The sequence below is a fragment of the Myotis brandtii genome, unplaced genomic scaffold (genome assembly GCF_000412655.1).
Source record: "Myotis brandtii unplaced genomic scaffold, ASM41265v1 scaffold118, whole genome shotgun sequence".
In the NCBI taxonomy this organism is placed as follows: domain Eukaryota; kingdom Metazoa; phylum Chordata; class Mammalia; order Chiroptera; family Vespertilionidae; genus Myotis; species Myotis brandtii.
This window is the reverse complement of record NW_005354090.1, coordinates 1,744,406-1,758,145: the sequence shown is the minus strand read 5'-3', so window position 1 is coordinate 1,758,145 and position 13,740 is coordinate 1,744,406. Positions and strand designations below refer to the sequence as shown.

The following is a 13,740-nucleotide window of genomic DNA, read 5'->3' as shown; positions in this document are numbered from 1 at the left end:
GGCTCCCAGGGCATGTCCAGCCCATCTCGGTCAGTCCTGATCCGCTGGACCCCAGCAGCAAGCTAACCTACTGGTCAAAGCGTCTGCCCTCTGGTGGTTAGTGCACGTCATAGTGTACAGTTGAGCAGCCTTAGCATATCATTAGCATATTACACTTTGATTGGTTGAACTGCTGACCAGCTGACCAGACACTTAGCATATTAGGTTTTTATTATATAGGATGTTTTCAAAATGTTCAGGTAGATACACAGAAAAGAGATTGCTGGGCCATATGGTAGTTCTATGTTTAATTTTTGGGGGAAATCTTCATATTGCTTTCCATAGTGGCTGTACTAATTTATAGCAGTGTATGAGAGTTCCTTTTTAAACTCCACATCCTCTGCAACAGTTGTTATTTCTTGTCTTATTGATAATAGCCATTCTAACATTTGTGAGATGGTATCTCATTGTGGTTTTGATTTGTTTTCCCTTATAGCTAGTGGAGTTGAACATCTTTCCATGTACATTGCCCATTTGTATGTCTTTTTGGGAAAAATGTTCAGGTTCTCTGCTCATATTTTATTTTATTTTTTAATATATTGATTTTTTACAGAGGGGAGTGGGATAGAGAGTTAGAAACATAGATGAGAGAGAAACATCGATCAGCTGCCTCCTGCACACTCCCTACTGGGGATGTGCCCACAACCAAGGTACATGCCCTTGACTAGAATCGAACCTGGGACCCTTCAGTCCACAGGCCGACGCTCTGTTCACTGAGCGAAACTGGTTAGTTGGATTTTTTTTGTGTGTTTTATTTTTATCATTGAGTTGTATGAATCCTTTATATATTTTGGATATTAGCCCCTTACAGGAGGTTTTCCATTTGGTTGGTTGCCTTTTTGTTTTGTTGAAGGTTTCTTTTTGTCTCTAAGCTTTTTAGTCCACCTTTTTTTTTTGTCTTTGGAATCAAGTTTACTAGTATAAAATCCACTTAGAGACCAAGGTCCATAAGTTTAGTACCTATGTCTTCTTCTATGTATTTTATTGTTTCAGGTCTTATATTTAAGTCTTTAATCCATTTTGAGTTTATTTTTGTGTGTGGTGTCAAATAGCAGTCGTTTCATTCTTTTGCATGTGGCTTTCCTATTTTTCCAAAACCAGGGAGTGGTGTGGAACATGGCGGGATGGTGGAGCAGGTGAGGGGTTGGCGCCAGGCCATGGTGGGGTGCCAAATGAAGCTGTGGGGCTGCGAGGCTGGGGGCACAAGCTGGGGCCCAATCCCCGCAGGCCACTCCAAGGGACCTCATCTGTACACAAATTTGTGCACCAGGCCTCTAATGCAGCGGTTCTCAACCTGTGGGTTGCGGCCCCTTTGGCGGTCGAACGACCCTTTCACAGGGGTCGCCTAAGACCATCCTGCATATCAGATATTTACATTACGATTCATAACAGTAGCAACATTACAGTTATGAAGTAGCAACGAAAATAATTTTATGGTTGGGTCACAACATGAGGAACTGTATTTAAAGGGCCAGAAGGTTGAGAACCACTGCTCTAGTGTTATATATTTCTAAGAGCTTGTTTATTTCTTCTAAGTTATCAATTTTGGTGGTGTATAGCTTTTAATAGTATTCTTGTGTAGTGTTTTGTATTTTTGTAGTGTCCATTGTAATTTCTCTTTCATTTCTGATGTTGTTTATTTGGGTGTTTTCTCTTTTTTCTTTAGTAAATCTAGCTAGAGATGTCAGTTTTATTTATATTTTCAAAGAACCAGTCTTTATTGCATTATTTTTTTTTCTTTTGTCTTTTTGTTCTCTATTTTGTTTAATTCTGCCCTCATTTTTATTATTTCCCTTCCTTTTGTTGACTTTGGGATTGTTTTGTTCTTTTTCTAGTTCTTTAAGGTGAAATGTTAGGTTGTTTGAGATTTTTCTTGAGGTAGGCCTGTAATGCTGTAAACTTCCCTCTTACCACCACTTTTGCTGCATTCAAAAAATTTTGATATATGGTATTGTCATTCTCATTTTTCTCTATGTATCTTTTGATCTCTTTTATTTTTTGACCTAGTCATTGGTCAGTAACATGTTGTTTAATCTTCACATATTTGTGGGTTTTCCAGCTTTCTTCTTGCAGTTGATTTCAGATTTCAAAGCGTTGTGGTTGGAGAATATGCTTGGTATGATTTAAATCTTCTTAAATTTGTTTAGGCTAGTTTTGTGTCCCAAACATATGAATTCTTTGAGAATGTTCCATGTCAAGCACTCTTCCTTTCCTTCACTTTTCTTTTTAATATTTGTTGTTCTGTATGTACCTCCTAAGTTTTAAATGACCACTCTTCTCATTTAGACATTTACCAAGAGAAGAGAAAAAGAAACAGCCTTCTGGGCATTTTCATAGTGACAGCTCTAAGCACTGTGGGTTGTAGTTATCTGCATGTGCCAGTTCTTGGAAAGAAACTCAGGGGTCAGGTAAGCAGCTCATCTCAGTATAGAGTAGCATTGCAGCTAACACAGGGTCTGCTTCTAAGGTGAAACTGAGTACTCTTGAAAATTGAGTACCTTCAAAGTACCCTGGGAAAGAGTCATGTTGGAGATTGACATAGGATCTCTCAGGAAGTCCAACACAGCCAGTTTTTGCACCATGTTGGAAGAGCATGCTGTTTGTTATTTTGAGCACAGATGAAATTGATTGCTTGTGCATGCAAAAACTGAGACTGACCAAAGGACAGCAGATAATCCATTTCCTCTCCCAGGCTCACTCTGAAGCACGTAGTTATTGAGTGGAACAGTATACAGAGTCCCTGGCTCTTTGTGAATCTTTTCTTTTTCTCTCTTTCCCTTTGTTAAAGATAACAGATGAGTTCCTGTAAATTGAATGGATATATGATACATTTTCACTGTTTTCATCTTGGCCTATAGGCTGAATTAATGTAAAAGAACATGAAACATCTGAATTTGTGGAGTTTGTGTCATGTTACACATGAGCAAAATGTTCACTAAAAGATAAAATCAGTGTTATGGATTTAAAAAAAATCTCACCTAGATATAAAGAATGGAACTTGCAAGGTGGGAGGCTTTTTGGGGTAGAACAACTAACCACATCTTATTTTAAATGACCAGAACTGCTATTTGAAGCTCTGGAAACCAGTAATGAAGTGTTGCTTGGCTGTTTACTAGTATGTAGGGAAGGAGGTTGGGGATGACTGGCTGGCTGCATTGGTGGGTTGATTAGGCATTGGAATTAGGCATTGGAAATACAATGGTGAAAAAGACAGATCTTTGCTCTCCTGGAACCTGCATTCCAATAGAGGGAAGGGAATGGTGGTTCAGACGCTGAAAAAATGATTGTGACATAATCCTATATAATAAAAGTGTAATATGCTAATTAGACCAGACATCCTTCTGGACGACCTTCCTGAAGAAGCCGGGGCTGTGAGGGAAGTCCAGGTCCCGAGTGCCTGCTGGCGGCTGCAGGGAAGCCCGGGTCCTGGGTGCCTGCCGGAGAGAAGCTTGGGGAAGCTCAGGTCCCAGGTGCCAGAGGGAAGCTGGTGCCAGCAGCTAGGGGGAGGAAGGCCTACTCTTGCACGATTTTCATGCATCAGGCCTCTAGTTAGTGTAATAAAAGAGAACAATATAAGTACATATTAACAGGGAACCTAGTCTACCTGGTAGTTGAGCAGGACAAAAAAGGTTCTTTTAGGAATCAAAGTTTTAGCTGCTATCTGAAGGATGAATATGATCAGCAGTAGTTAATAAGCCTGAATAAATAAAGGTAGAACTCAGTTATAACTTGGCTTATTATGGCGTAGATTCCTATAATCTGTGAGACAGTATCCTCTGAAGCTTAGCAGTTACAGGTAATAAAACATGTATTTAATTTGTAAGACAGATGTTTTCCCATCTTCCAGTTTCTGTGTTAATCAGCAAATATTTATTGAATGTTTACATAGCTATGCAAGTCAGTGAGCCCGGTGATGTGGAGTATACAAAGAAGCATGGTCCCACTTTTATTGTATAGCTGGGGAGAAAAGACATAGTCACATGGTACGTTAACTAATGAATCAATATGAGGAAAGTGGCATGGCACTGTTCTAAAGAAGATGTGCATTCTGGATTTAGAGGATGCTTGGGGGAAGGAAGTTGTCCAGAAGGAAGGAAGGAAAGAAGGAACTTAGATAAATGGAGAAGAAAAGGAAAGGGAAGGTCAACTAGAGTGAGTAGACATGGAGAGAAAGTGGAAGCTATTCTTGAAGCACTGAATTCAAATAGCGAGTTTAGTTGTAAGGGAAAGTAGGGCCAGCTCATGTGATGTCTGGAATCATAGGCTTAGAATTAGGAATTTTATCCTGTAGGCATTGGGGAACTCTTAAAAATGAGTCTAGGCCTCCTGGTGCTTACCACAGGCTGTGTTCTTACACTGACTGTACAGAAATAGGAGGCAGAGTAAACTTCCCCCATATACACCTCAGCTCAGGCTCTTTGCCTGGTCTGTATTTTGAATGGGGAGACATTGAGAAAAAAAAAAAATGAGTCCATTTACCCAAGAAATATAGTAGAAAACTAACAGAAGTTAATCCTCTATTGTATTTTTCTTTACAAAACAAACCACAAGAAGACAAAGCAAAACAAAGAAGTAAATGGAAGAAAAAAACTTGGATTGGGAAAGCTAGAAACAAAGTTGGCATGTAAACTTGTTTGCATATCATGATTTTGTGATAGCTTTCTGGGATACAGTAAATTAAAAAACAAAACCACACACTTGATTTGATTTCACTGTAATGTGAAAAGTTCTAGGATTCTGGCACTTGAGAACAGTTGGAAATGTTTGCCAAAGTAAAAAAACAAGCAAACAACAACAACAACAAAACTGTTGAAAGAGTTCCACATTAACCTGTCCTAATCTAGGTCACATTCTAGAGTTATTATTCAGTTGGCCAGTGTCATAATGGGGTCATTGCTGTTTATATTATTTATATGTATATATATTTTTAATGGTCCTTGAATCTATTATTAATTAGTTGGGAATAACCTTATTAAGAGGGAACAACCTTAGGAACTATCAAGATGTCTGATAATCTTTTATTATTTATTTATTTAAATTCTTTATTTTTGAAAGTATTACATATGTCTCCTTTTTCCCCCATTGACCTCTCCCCACCTGCTCCTGTCTGCATGCATACAAGTTCTTTGGTTGATCTCTTACCATCCCCCCCTCCCACCCTCACTTGCCTTCTCTCTGAGGTTTGACGGTCTGATCGATGCTTCTCTGTCTCCATCTATTTTTGTTCATCAGTTTATGTTGTTCATTATATTCCACAAATGAGTGAGAGCATGTGATATTTATCTTTCTCCGACTGGCTTATTTCGCTTAGCATAATGCTCTCCAGGTCCATCCTTGCTGTTGCAAATGGTAAGAGTTCTTTCTTTTTTACAGCAGCATAGTATTCCATTGTGTAGATGTACCACTGTTTTTTAATCCACTCATCTGCTGATGGGCACTTAGGCTGTTTCTGAATCTTAGCTATTGTAAATTGTATTGCTATGAACATAGGGGTATATATATTCTTTCTGATTGGTGTTTCTGATTTCTTGGGATATATTCCTAGAAGTGGGATTACTGGGTCAAATGGGAGTTCCATTTTTAATTTTTTGAGGAAACTCCATACTGTTTTCCATAGTGGCTGCACCAGTCTGCATTCCCACCAGCAGTATATGAGAGTTCCTTTTTCTCCACATCCTTGCCAACACTTGTGGTTTGTTGATTTGTTGATGATAGCCATTCTGACAGGTGTGAGATGGTACCTCATTGTCATTTTGATTTGCATCTCTTGGATGATTAGTGACTTTGAGCAATTTTTCATATGTCTCTTGGCTTTCTGTATGTCCACTTTCGAAAAGTGTCTAGTTAGGTCCTTTGCCCATTTTTGATTAGATTGTTTATCTTCCTTTTGTTAAGTTGTATGAGCTCCCAAGGTGTCAGATAATTTTAAGTCAGAACTATTAAAATATTAGTTTATCAGCACTCAGAAGAGGACAACATACTGGGTGATCATGAGATCATGATTCTGTGACATACATTTCCTGTCATATTAATTTGACTTCATTCTGGGAGAGACTAAGACAGTTGAGATTACCTGTCGTGTTGTCTGCAGAAACTGTCTGGCATTGCATTGCCTTAAGAATGATAAAAACACTAGATTACCCAATGATTAGGTGAAGAACTAGTTGTAGAATTGTATTTCAAAAGGAAATTATCAGTAGTTTATTGCAAACCTCCACACTGAGATAGCACTTAAGTGTTTTCTGAAGACAGTATCAGCATCAAGTGTGTAATATTAAGTGTCATATATTAAGCATTTCACCATTGTTCTGCATATTGAAATGAAAAGCTTGCTCAATAAATATTTGGGCAACACCAAGTAACAAGGGAGGGGTTAGTATTTCAGAATGTTGAAGATGTTACTAACAACTAATTGAAATTTGTTAGTATATTTGTTCCCTATTGTTAATGTGACAAATTGCCACAAATTTAGTAGCTTAAAACAACATAGATTTATTACTGTCCAGTTCTGTGATTCACAAATCCAGCACCAGTCTTCGTAGGCTAAATTCAAGCTGTGGCAGGGCTGGGTTCTTCTGGAGGCTCCAGGAGAGAATCCCCTACTTGTCTTTTGCAGCTTCTAAAGACTGAGTGAATTCCTTGTCTTCTGGCACCCTTCCTTCATCTTCAAAGCCTACAATATAGCATCTTCTGTTGTCACATCTCGTCCTCTGACACATTCTTCTGCCTCCCTTTTGCACCGCTAAAGATCCTTGTGATTCCATTGGGCTCACCAGATAATCCAGGAAAATATCCCAACTCAGAATCCGAATTTAATCAAAACTGCTGATCCCTTTTGACACGTAACAGTCAGAGGTTCTGGAGATTAGAAAGGGCATCACTGGGCACTGTTATTCTGCCTATGACAGGTAGGTTCAGGCACACTCAGTTTCTAAAAAGTTTATAGAAGCTGCTCTGGTGCACTCTTTTTTTATAAAAAATGAGCATTGTGATCTTTTGATTCAGCAGGTCTACTAGTATTTGGGTTGGAAACATTTATTGACTGACATAAAGAAAGGAAAAACTGCTGGTTAGTGACAAAAGAGGACGTTGATGTAAAAAAAGGCATACTTTTAGAATGAGTTAGTAGTATAAGATACTTATCATAATTAAAAGTTTTTATTAAGTGTGCGTGTCACTTTGCTGGAGGCTGTGCTAGTCTTAGGCAAAACCCCACAACTCATCTCATGAATAAACTTCTAATATTATATTAGAAGCATATCCTTCTGATAAGGTATTCTTTTGATAGCTTAGTGTGGGCTTCATTATAACAGAATACTGGCTCTTGTTTCAGGGTCTTTAACTTTAAAAGAATTTGGAGATTTTTGAGGAAATTTTAAATGATAATAGCTAATATTTCTTGAAAACCTATTCTGTGTCCAAGCATTATTTTAAATGTTTTACAGTCACTGTATCATTTATTCTTGCAAAATAGGTAGTTGCATTCCTAGGAGTCAGGACTCTCAATTCTAAGTGACCAAAAAAAGAAAACTGGGAGAGTATTTTGGCTTATGTATCCAAACTTCCAGAGCTAACTTCATAGAAAATTGGAAACTTGCGACTTGAATGATATCAGGACACTCTTTCCTCTTCTTTCCTGCTTGTGTTTGTGGGTTGATTTAATTCTTGCTAGAGAATCTGAACCTAGATTGTAAATTATGTCTGTAGAGGTAGATTTCCAGTAACAGATGCATAATAGGTTTTTGGTTGATATGTACTGAATAAATGATCTCCTTTTCTGCAGAATAGGGTGAGGCAGGGAGAGGTGCTGCCCAGCCTTATTACTTATTGTTTAAAGCAGCGGTTCTCAACCTGTGGGTCGCGACCCCTTTGGTGGTTGAACGACCCTTTCACAGGGGTCGCCTAAGACCATCCTGCATATCAGATATTTACATTAGGATTCATAACAGTAGCAACATTACAGTTATGAAGTAGCAACGAAAATAATTTTATGGTTGAGTCACAACATGAGGAACTGCATTTAAAGGGCCAGAAGGTTGAGAACCACTGGTTTAGAGAACAATGGCAATGGATCTTTCTCACCAGTTCCATTTTAATGAATCCTGGTGAAGGACTCTGGTTACTTTAGGCAATCTCTATTACTAGGGGATTTAAAATTTTTTATTTTATTTTAATTTTTTAAATTAAATCTTTATTGTTGAAAGTATTACAAATGTCCCCCCCTCCCCAACCCCCCATTGATCCCTTCTAGCCTGCCCAGCTCCAGGCCTTCACCTCCTATGGTCTGTGTCCATGGGTTATGCATATATGCATACAAGTTCTTTGGTTGATCTTATCCCATCCACCCACCTACCCTCCCACGCCTTTCCTCTGAGATTTTTGATTGGCAGCTTCACAAGAACCACATGGTTTGAAGGAGCCCTTTCCAGGACAAGAGGTGCTGCTCTGTGTAAAGAACACAAAGAGCCTCAGTAAAGTTCATCTTACAGATGTAGAAATAGACAGGCTCCAAAAGGATAGACAGATTGACCAAGGTTACTGGTAGGAACTGGTAAAGTCTAGATTCAAGCCTGATTTTAATCGACTCTTTGACTTGTGTTCTTTTCACTTTGCTACCACATCACATCAATCACTGGAGCTCAGTGAGGTGAAGGTTGGAAATGAAGTAGGGTAGCATGGCAGGACGATGTTCTTTTATTGGTGTTCAGAGATGCTGACTGAGCAGTTCTGTGAGCCTCTAATTCCAGATAGGAGATATAAAAAGAGCTAGAAAAAAGTTGTTTTCTTTTCTCCGTTATTTTAGAAAGACAAATGCAAAGAATGAAACATTGTAGGTTATTGATAATTTATATAAAAGCTTTCTTTTTTTCTCTATGGTCTTTTCTACTATTTAAGTGCGTGTTTCTATAATAATAAAAGCGTAATATGCTAATTAGACCGGACAGCTGAATTACCTTCCGATGTCATTCTGGACTTCCTTCCAGATGAAGCTGTGGCGGTGGGGGTTGGGGTCAAGGCAGAGGCGGTTAGGGGCGATCAGGCAGGCAGGCGAGCAGTTAGGGGTGATCAGGCAGGCAGGCAGAATGGTTAGGGGCGATCAGGGAGGCAAGTGAGCAGTTAGGGGCAATCAGGCAGGTAGGTGAGTGGTTAGAGGTGATCAGGCAGTCAGGCAAGTGGTTAGGGGCGATCAGGCAGGCTGGCGAGTGGTTAGGGGCAATCAGGAAGCCAAGCAGAGTGGTTAGGGGTGATCAGGCAAGCAGGCGAGCGGTTAGGAGCGATCAGGCAGGCAGTCAGGTGAGCAGTTAGGGGCAATCAGGCAGGCAGGCAGAGTGGTTAGGGGTGATCAGGCAGGCAGGCAGAGGCAGTTAGGGGTGATCAGGCAGGCAGGCGAGCGATTAGGAGCCAGAGGTCCTGGATTGTGAGAGGGTGCAGGCCGAGCTGAGGGACTCCCATCCCCCCTGTGTACGAATTTTGTGCACTGGGCCTCTAGTATACACATATGAATAAATCTCAGTAACTTTCCTGAGGAATCACTGAATATAAATTTAATTGTGCATGTTTGCAAACATTCTTTGACTAATTGTAATAATTTTTGCTAAGTGGTACAAACAAGAGTGAACTTTATTAAGAAGTAACTTTTCATGAGCTAGCTCGGTTTTCTTTGAAGAAAGGCATATAATATTGCTAATATTGCTACCATATTTGGTTCATTGCAAAAGAAGCAGTACATTTAGTAACTGAGATTGGAAGGATACTTTCTAATGTTGCCAGATACAGAGTACCCTCAATTATGTCTTTTAGGAATATATTTAATAGCATGTGTTTTATAAAAGCCTTAGAGTCTATCTTCTGTGGCATGTGAAAGAAATTAGTCTGTATTTGATAATATGCCAAATGTACTAGCTAGAAAAAATTGGTTTCAGCCCTTAAAAAAACAGTTTTCATGAGTCATACACATAGTAGATATTAATTTTTTTAGTGTGACAAAACTGAAACACTGAAGGAAGTGAAATTAATTGTAAGTTTGGGAACATGGGGAATTAATGGTGATGGAAAAATAAAATAAAGAAAATAAAAAATGAGCCTAATTAAACAAAAAAATGAGCCTAGTTAGATAACATTTTGTATTTTGGGCATGTTATGTATTTAAAAAACAACAACATGCTCTATTCCCTTTAAAAAATTAGCTCTTTCAATGGCTCAGCAGTTGTCAGCTCTTTTTTTTTTCTTTTGCCTTTACTTCACTAACGTGAAGGCAAGAGTAAGAGTAAGAGGAGTTTGGTGGGGAGAGTTGTTTTTATTATCATTATTACTATGGCATTGTTTCTGTTTTCATATTTTTATTTCTTTATTCTAAGCAGGTAGAGCTAAGTGATGGATTTTTAAAAGTTTGGTCAATTGGAGTCTAATTATAACATAAACTAAAAACATTTAAAAGTAAATTTAATCTCTACACCTATAATTACTTTTTCCTGGCTATATTTTTAGTTTTCTAGAAATTTTGCAGATAATTGCGTGCTAGACAATTTTGTGAATAAACAAAATTATCTGTTTCTTTTTTAAAAAATATATTTTTATTGATTTTAGAGAGGGAGAGAGAGATAGAAACATCAGTGATGAGCAAGAATCATTGATTGGCTGCCTCCTGCACGCCTCTGTTGGGGATTAAGCCCGCAACCCAGGCATGTGCCCTGTCTGGGAATTGAACCGTTACCTCCTGGTTCATAGGTTGACGCTCAACCACTGAGCCACGCCAGCCTGGCCATCTGTTTCTTTTTGATATAGCATTGTATTATTTAGCGCTGTGAAATCTACAAAAAAAAAAGTGCACACTTTTTTTTTTAAAGTATTTCAGTTTTCCCTGAAAATGTCCATGTTTCTTTATGACTGGCTTTCTTTCTAGAAATCTCTAGTTGGTTGTGGAATTATTTTATTTCAGCAAAATTGTTACCTACCCTGATAGATCTTAACCCTTCGATTTACTAGTATCATATTAAGTGACTAGCTATTCATTTTGGGCTCTTTGTGTCTACCCAAGGCTCCCTGAGGGATCTGTGGCCCTGTATAGATGCCAGTGTAAAACTTGGTCTATGTGCTTATCTACAGAGGAATTGGAGATCTACTCTGAGGTTTAAGAATGTGATGAAAGGGTAAATTGTAGCTTTTGGCACCAGTTTGTCCTTATGCTTTTAGGAACATAAATCTAATTAATACCAGGTCTGGTGACTGCGTTTATCCCAAGTCTGTCACCATCACCAGACTTATGACTTCAGGTGGTGGGTCCCTTCCTAGACTCCTGAGTTAGATGTTCTTCCTTTATGCTCCCATAGAAACTCAGCTCCATATTATACCACATATCCCAGTTTTGATTTCCCTTTCCTGTAATCAGATGATTAAGTTTCCCAAAAGTCTGACCAAGTAAGTCTTCAGAATGTCCAGTTGAGGAAATCTAAACAACATATTATTTTCTTTTTTGAAAAGAGATCATCATTCAGGTCATCATGATTTAAGGCCAAAAAAACAAACAAACAATAACTTGCTTGGATTGACTGAATACAATTCTTAAAAGTAAATATGGAAAATGAACCAGACCATGAAAATGTGGAACAGAGCCTCTGTGCCAAGACTACTGAAGAAGAACTGAATAAATCTTTCAATCTAGAAGCTTCACTTTCAAAATTCTCCTACATAGATTTGGACAAGGAACTGGAGTTCAAAAATGATCTGGTAAAATTCAACTTTTGTTAAGTGATGAATTTGACAGGAATGTTGATTAGACTGTACTTTATAGTCAAAGACTTTAAATCTATCATTTTTGCATGGATTAATAAGAGTCTGTATACAGTTTTATGAGATACTATCACTCTTCATTTGTATAGTTCATTTTAGTTTATGAAATACTTTATTACATGTTCTCATTTGAGCTTTACAATACTCTGACAATCCATTTTATAAAAGAAGAAACTGAAGTGCCACTATATTAAATGACTTAAGATCATAGAGCTAGTGGTAGGTTTAGAATTCTTACATAGTAATTCCCCCCCCCCCCATGAGAATATTTAATGACAAATTGTTTGACCTAATTAATCTCACCATCATTTATGAAATGACTAACAAATGCAATGTCAGAACTTTGTATATATAGCTTATATGACTTATGTCTAAACTTAGAAAATTAGGGATTGTCATAAAACATGCTGTTTTGTCATTATCTAAGAAAGCAGATGCCAAAGTTCTTCAACAGAAGCTTTCTGGAAAGGGCTGTCAGGATGGTGTAGTCAGTGCATATTTGTCTTTATAATCACTGATAGGTGGATGGGAAAGGAAACAATTCTGTAGTCTTTTGACCTGATCCTTATTACCATGGATTTTTATTGAGTTGCCTTCTGTGTGATCAGTTTGGTAGTATGTGTGTCTCTTAATGAATGGTTCAAAATTAATTAAAACACATGTTTGTAAGAGGGAAAGCATCATTGTGTGAGCATTAATTTCTTTTCTCTATTTAGATTGATGACAAGGAGTTTGATATTCCTCAAGTTGATACTCCTCCAACATTGGAAAGCATACTAAATGAGGTAAGTATATATTAGTGATCATTTTATGGTATTGATTATAATACTACTAGATTAGTTATAGTATACTAGTATATATCAATATCTGCACTGTCCAATGTGGGAACCACTAGCCACATGTGGCATTTTAAATTTACATTAATTACAGTTAAATAAGAATTAAAAATTCAATTCCTCAGTTGTACAAGACACATTTCAAGTGCTCAGTACTCCACATGTAGCTAGTGGCTACTATAGTGAACAGCAGAGATGCAAACTATTTCTATCTTTGCAGAAAGTTCTATTGGACAGTGCTGATCTAGATTGTGAGCTTTTTAAGGGCAGAAGCCATGTCTTGGTCATCTCTGTGCCCAGTACAATGCCTCCTACTTGGTAGATTAAAAAAAAATGTTTTATTAAGTGAGTTGAAATACTAAACTCATGTCACTTTTGAGATTTGTATTATGTTTTGATAACATTATCGCTACCAGTGATATTCAAATAGCTCATCCTCTGATACTAAAGAGCATCTGCAGCCTTGCAATGTGCCTCATCATCCTTCTATATAAAGAAAAAAACAACCTCCATAATTTATCTTATGAGTACTATCTCTATTAAAAAGTTCCTCAGACTTTTGAAATGATGTTATCCTTTTCTGAATTAGCGATATAAAGACTTTGTAAAGGAACTTTGTGGAAGTACATGTTTGTGAAATATACCCTGCATCTGCTGACAATTCTTCAACTCAGTCTTCTTGATCTTTTACAAACTTGCTTAAGACTTCCCTTGAAGGTTTTAGCTTCTATTTTTTAATGTCTAAATCTATTTCAGATCCTTGGTTGTGTTTTCTAAAAGATAATGATGCAAAGTTTCCCCAACAGAAATGCCCACTGATCCCACAGCTCTGAGTGAGTTGGGCCTTGGTCTTTATTACTTCTTTCCGTATACTACTTTTAGGGTAATAGCCAACACTTTATTATAGGATGGGAACTACTTTCTTTGTGAATTGTATCTTCCATTTTTCTCACATGACTTTTATTTTTATTTTTATATTAGTTGATATTGCTGTTACTTTAAAAAAAAACCTCTTTATTGTTGAAAGCATTACAAATGTCCCCCCCCCCCAATTGCACCCCCCCCCTCTCCATTG

The 13,740-nt window shown here is 37.8% G+C and overlaps 1 protein-coding gene across 10 annotated transcripts in view; it reads left to right on the top strand.

Moving 5' to 3' along the window:
* Window positions 1-13,740, top strand: part of VPS8 (vacuolar protein sorting 8 homolog (S. cerevisiae)) — a 246,001-nt gene that overhangs the window by 3,881 nt on the left and 228,380 nt on the right. For all 10 annotated transcript variants that reach the window (XR_001359954.1, XM_005858444.2, XM_014530618.1 and 7 more), the window contains exons 2-3: window positions 11,521-11,766; window positions 12,546-12,614. Coding sequence is in view for 9 of the 10 variants with exons in the window: in XM_005858444.2 (XP_005858506.1) it covers window positions 11,614-11,766; window positions 12,546-12,614 (222 nt within the window). In the remaining variant the exon portion in view is untranslated. The remainder of the gene's footprint in view (window positions 1-11,520; window positions 11,767-12,545; window positions 12,615-13,740) is intronic.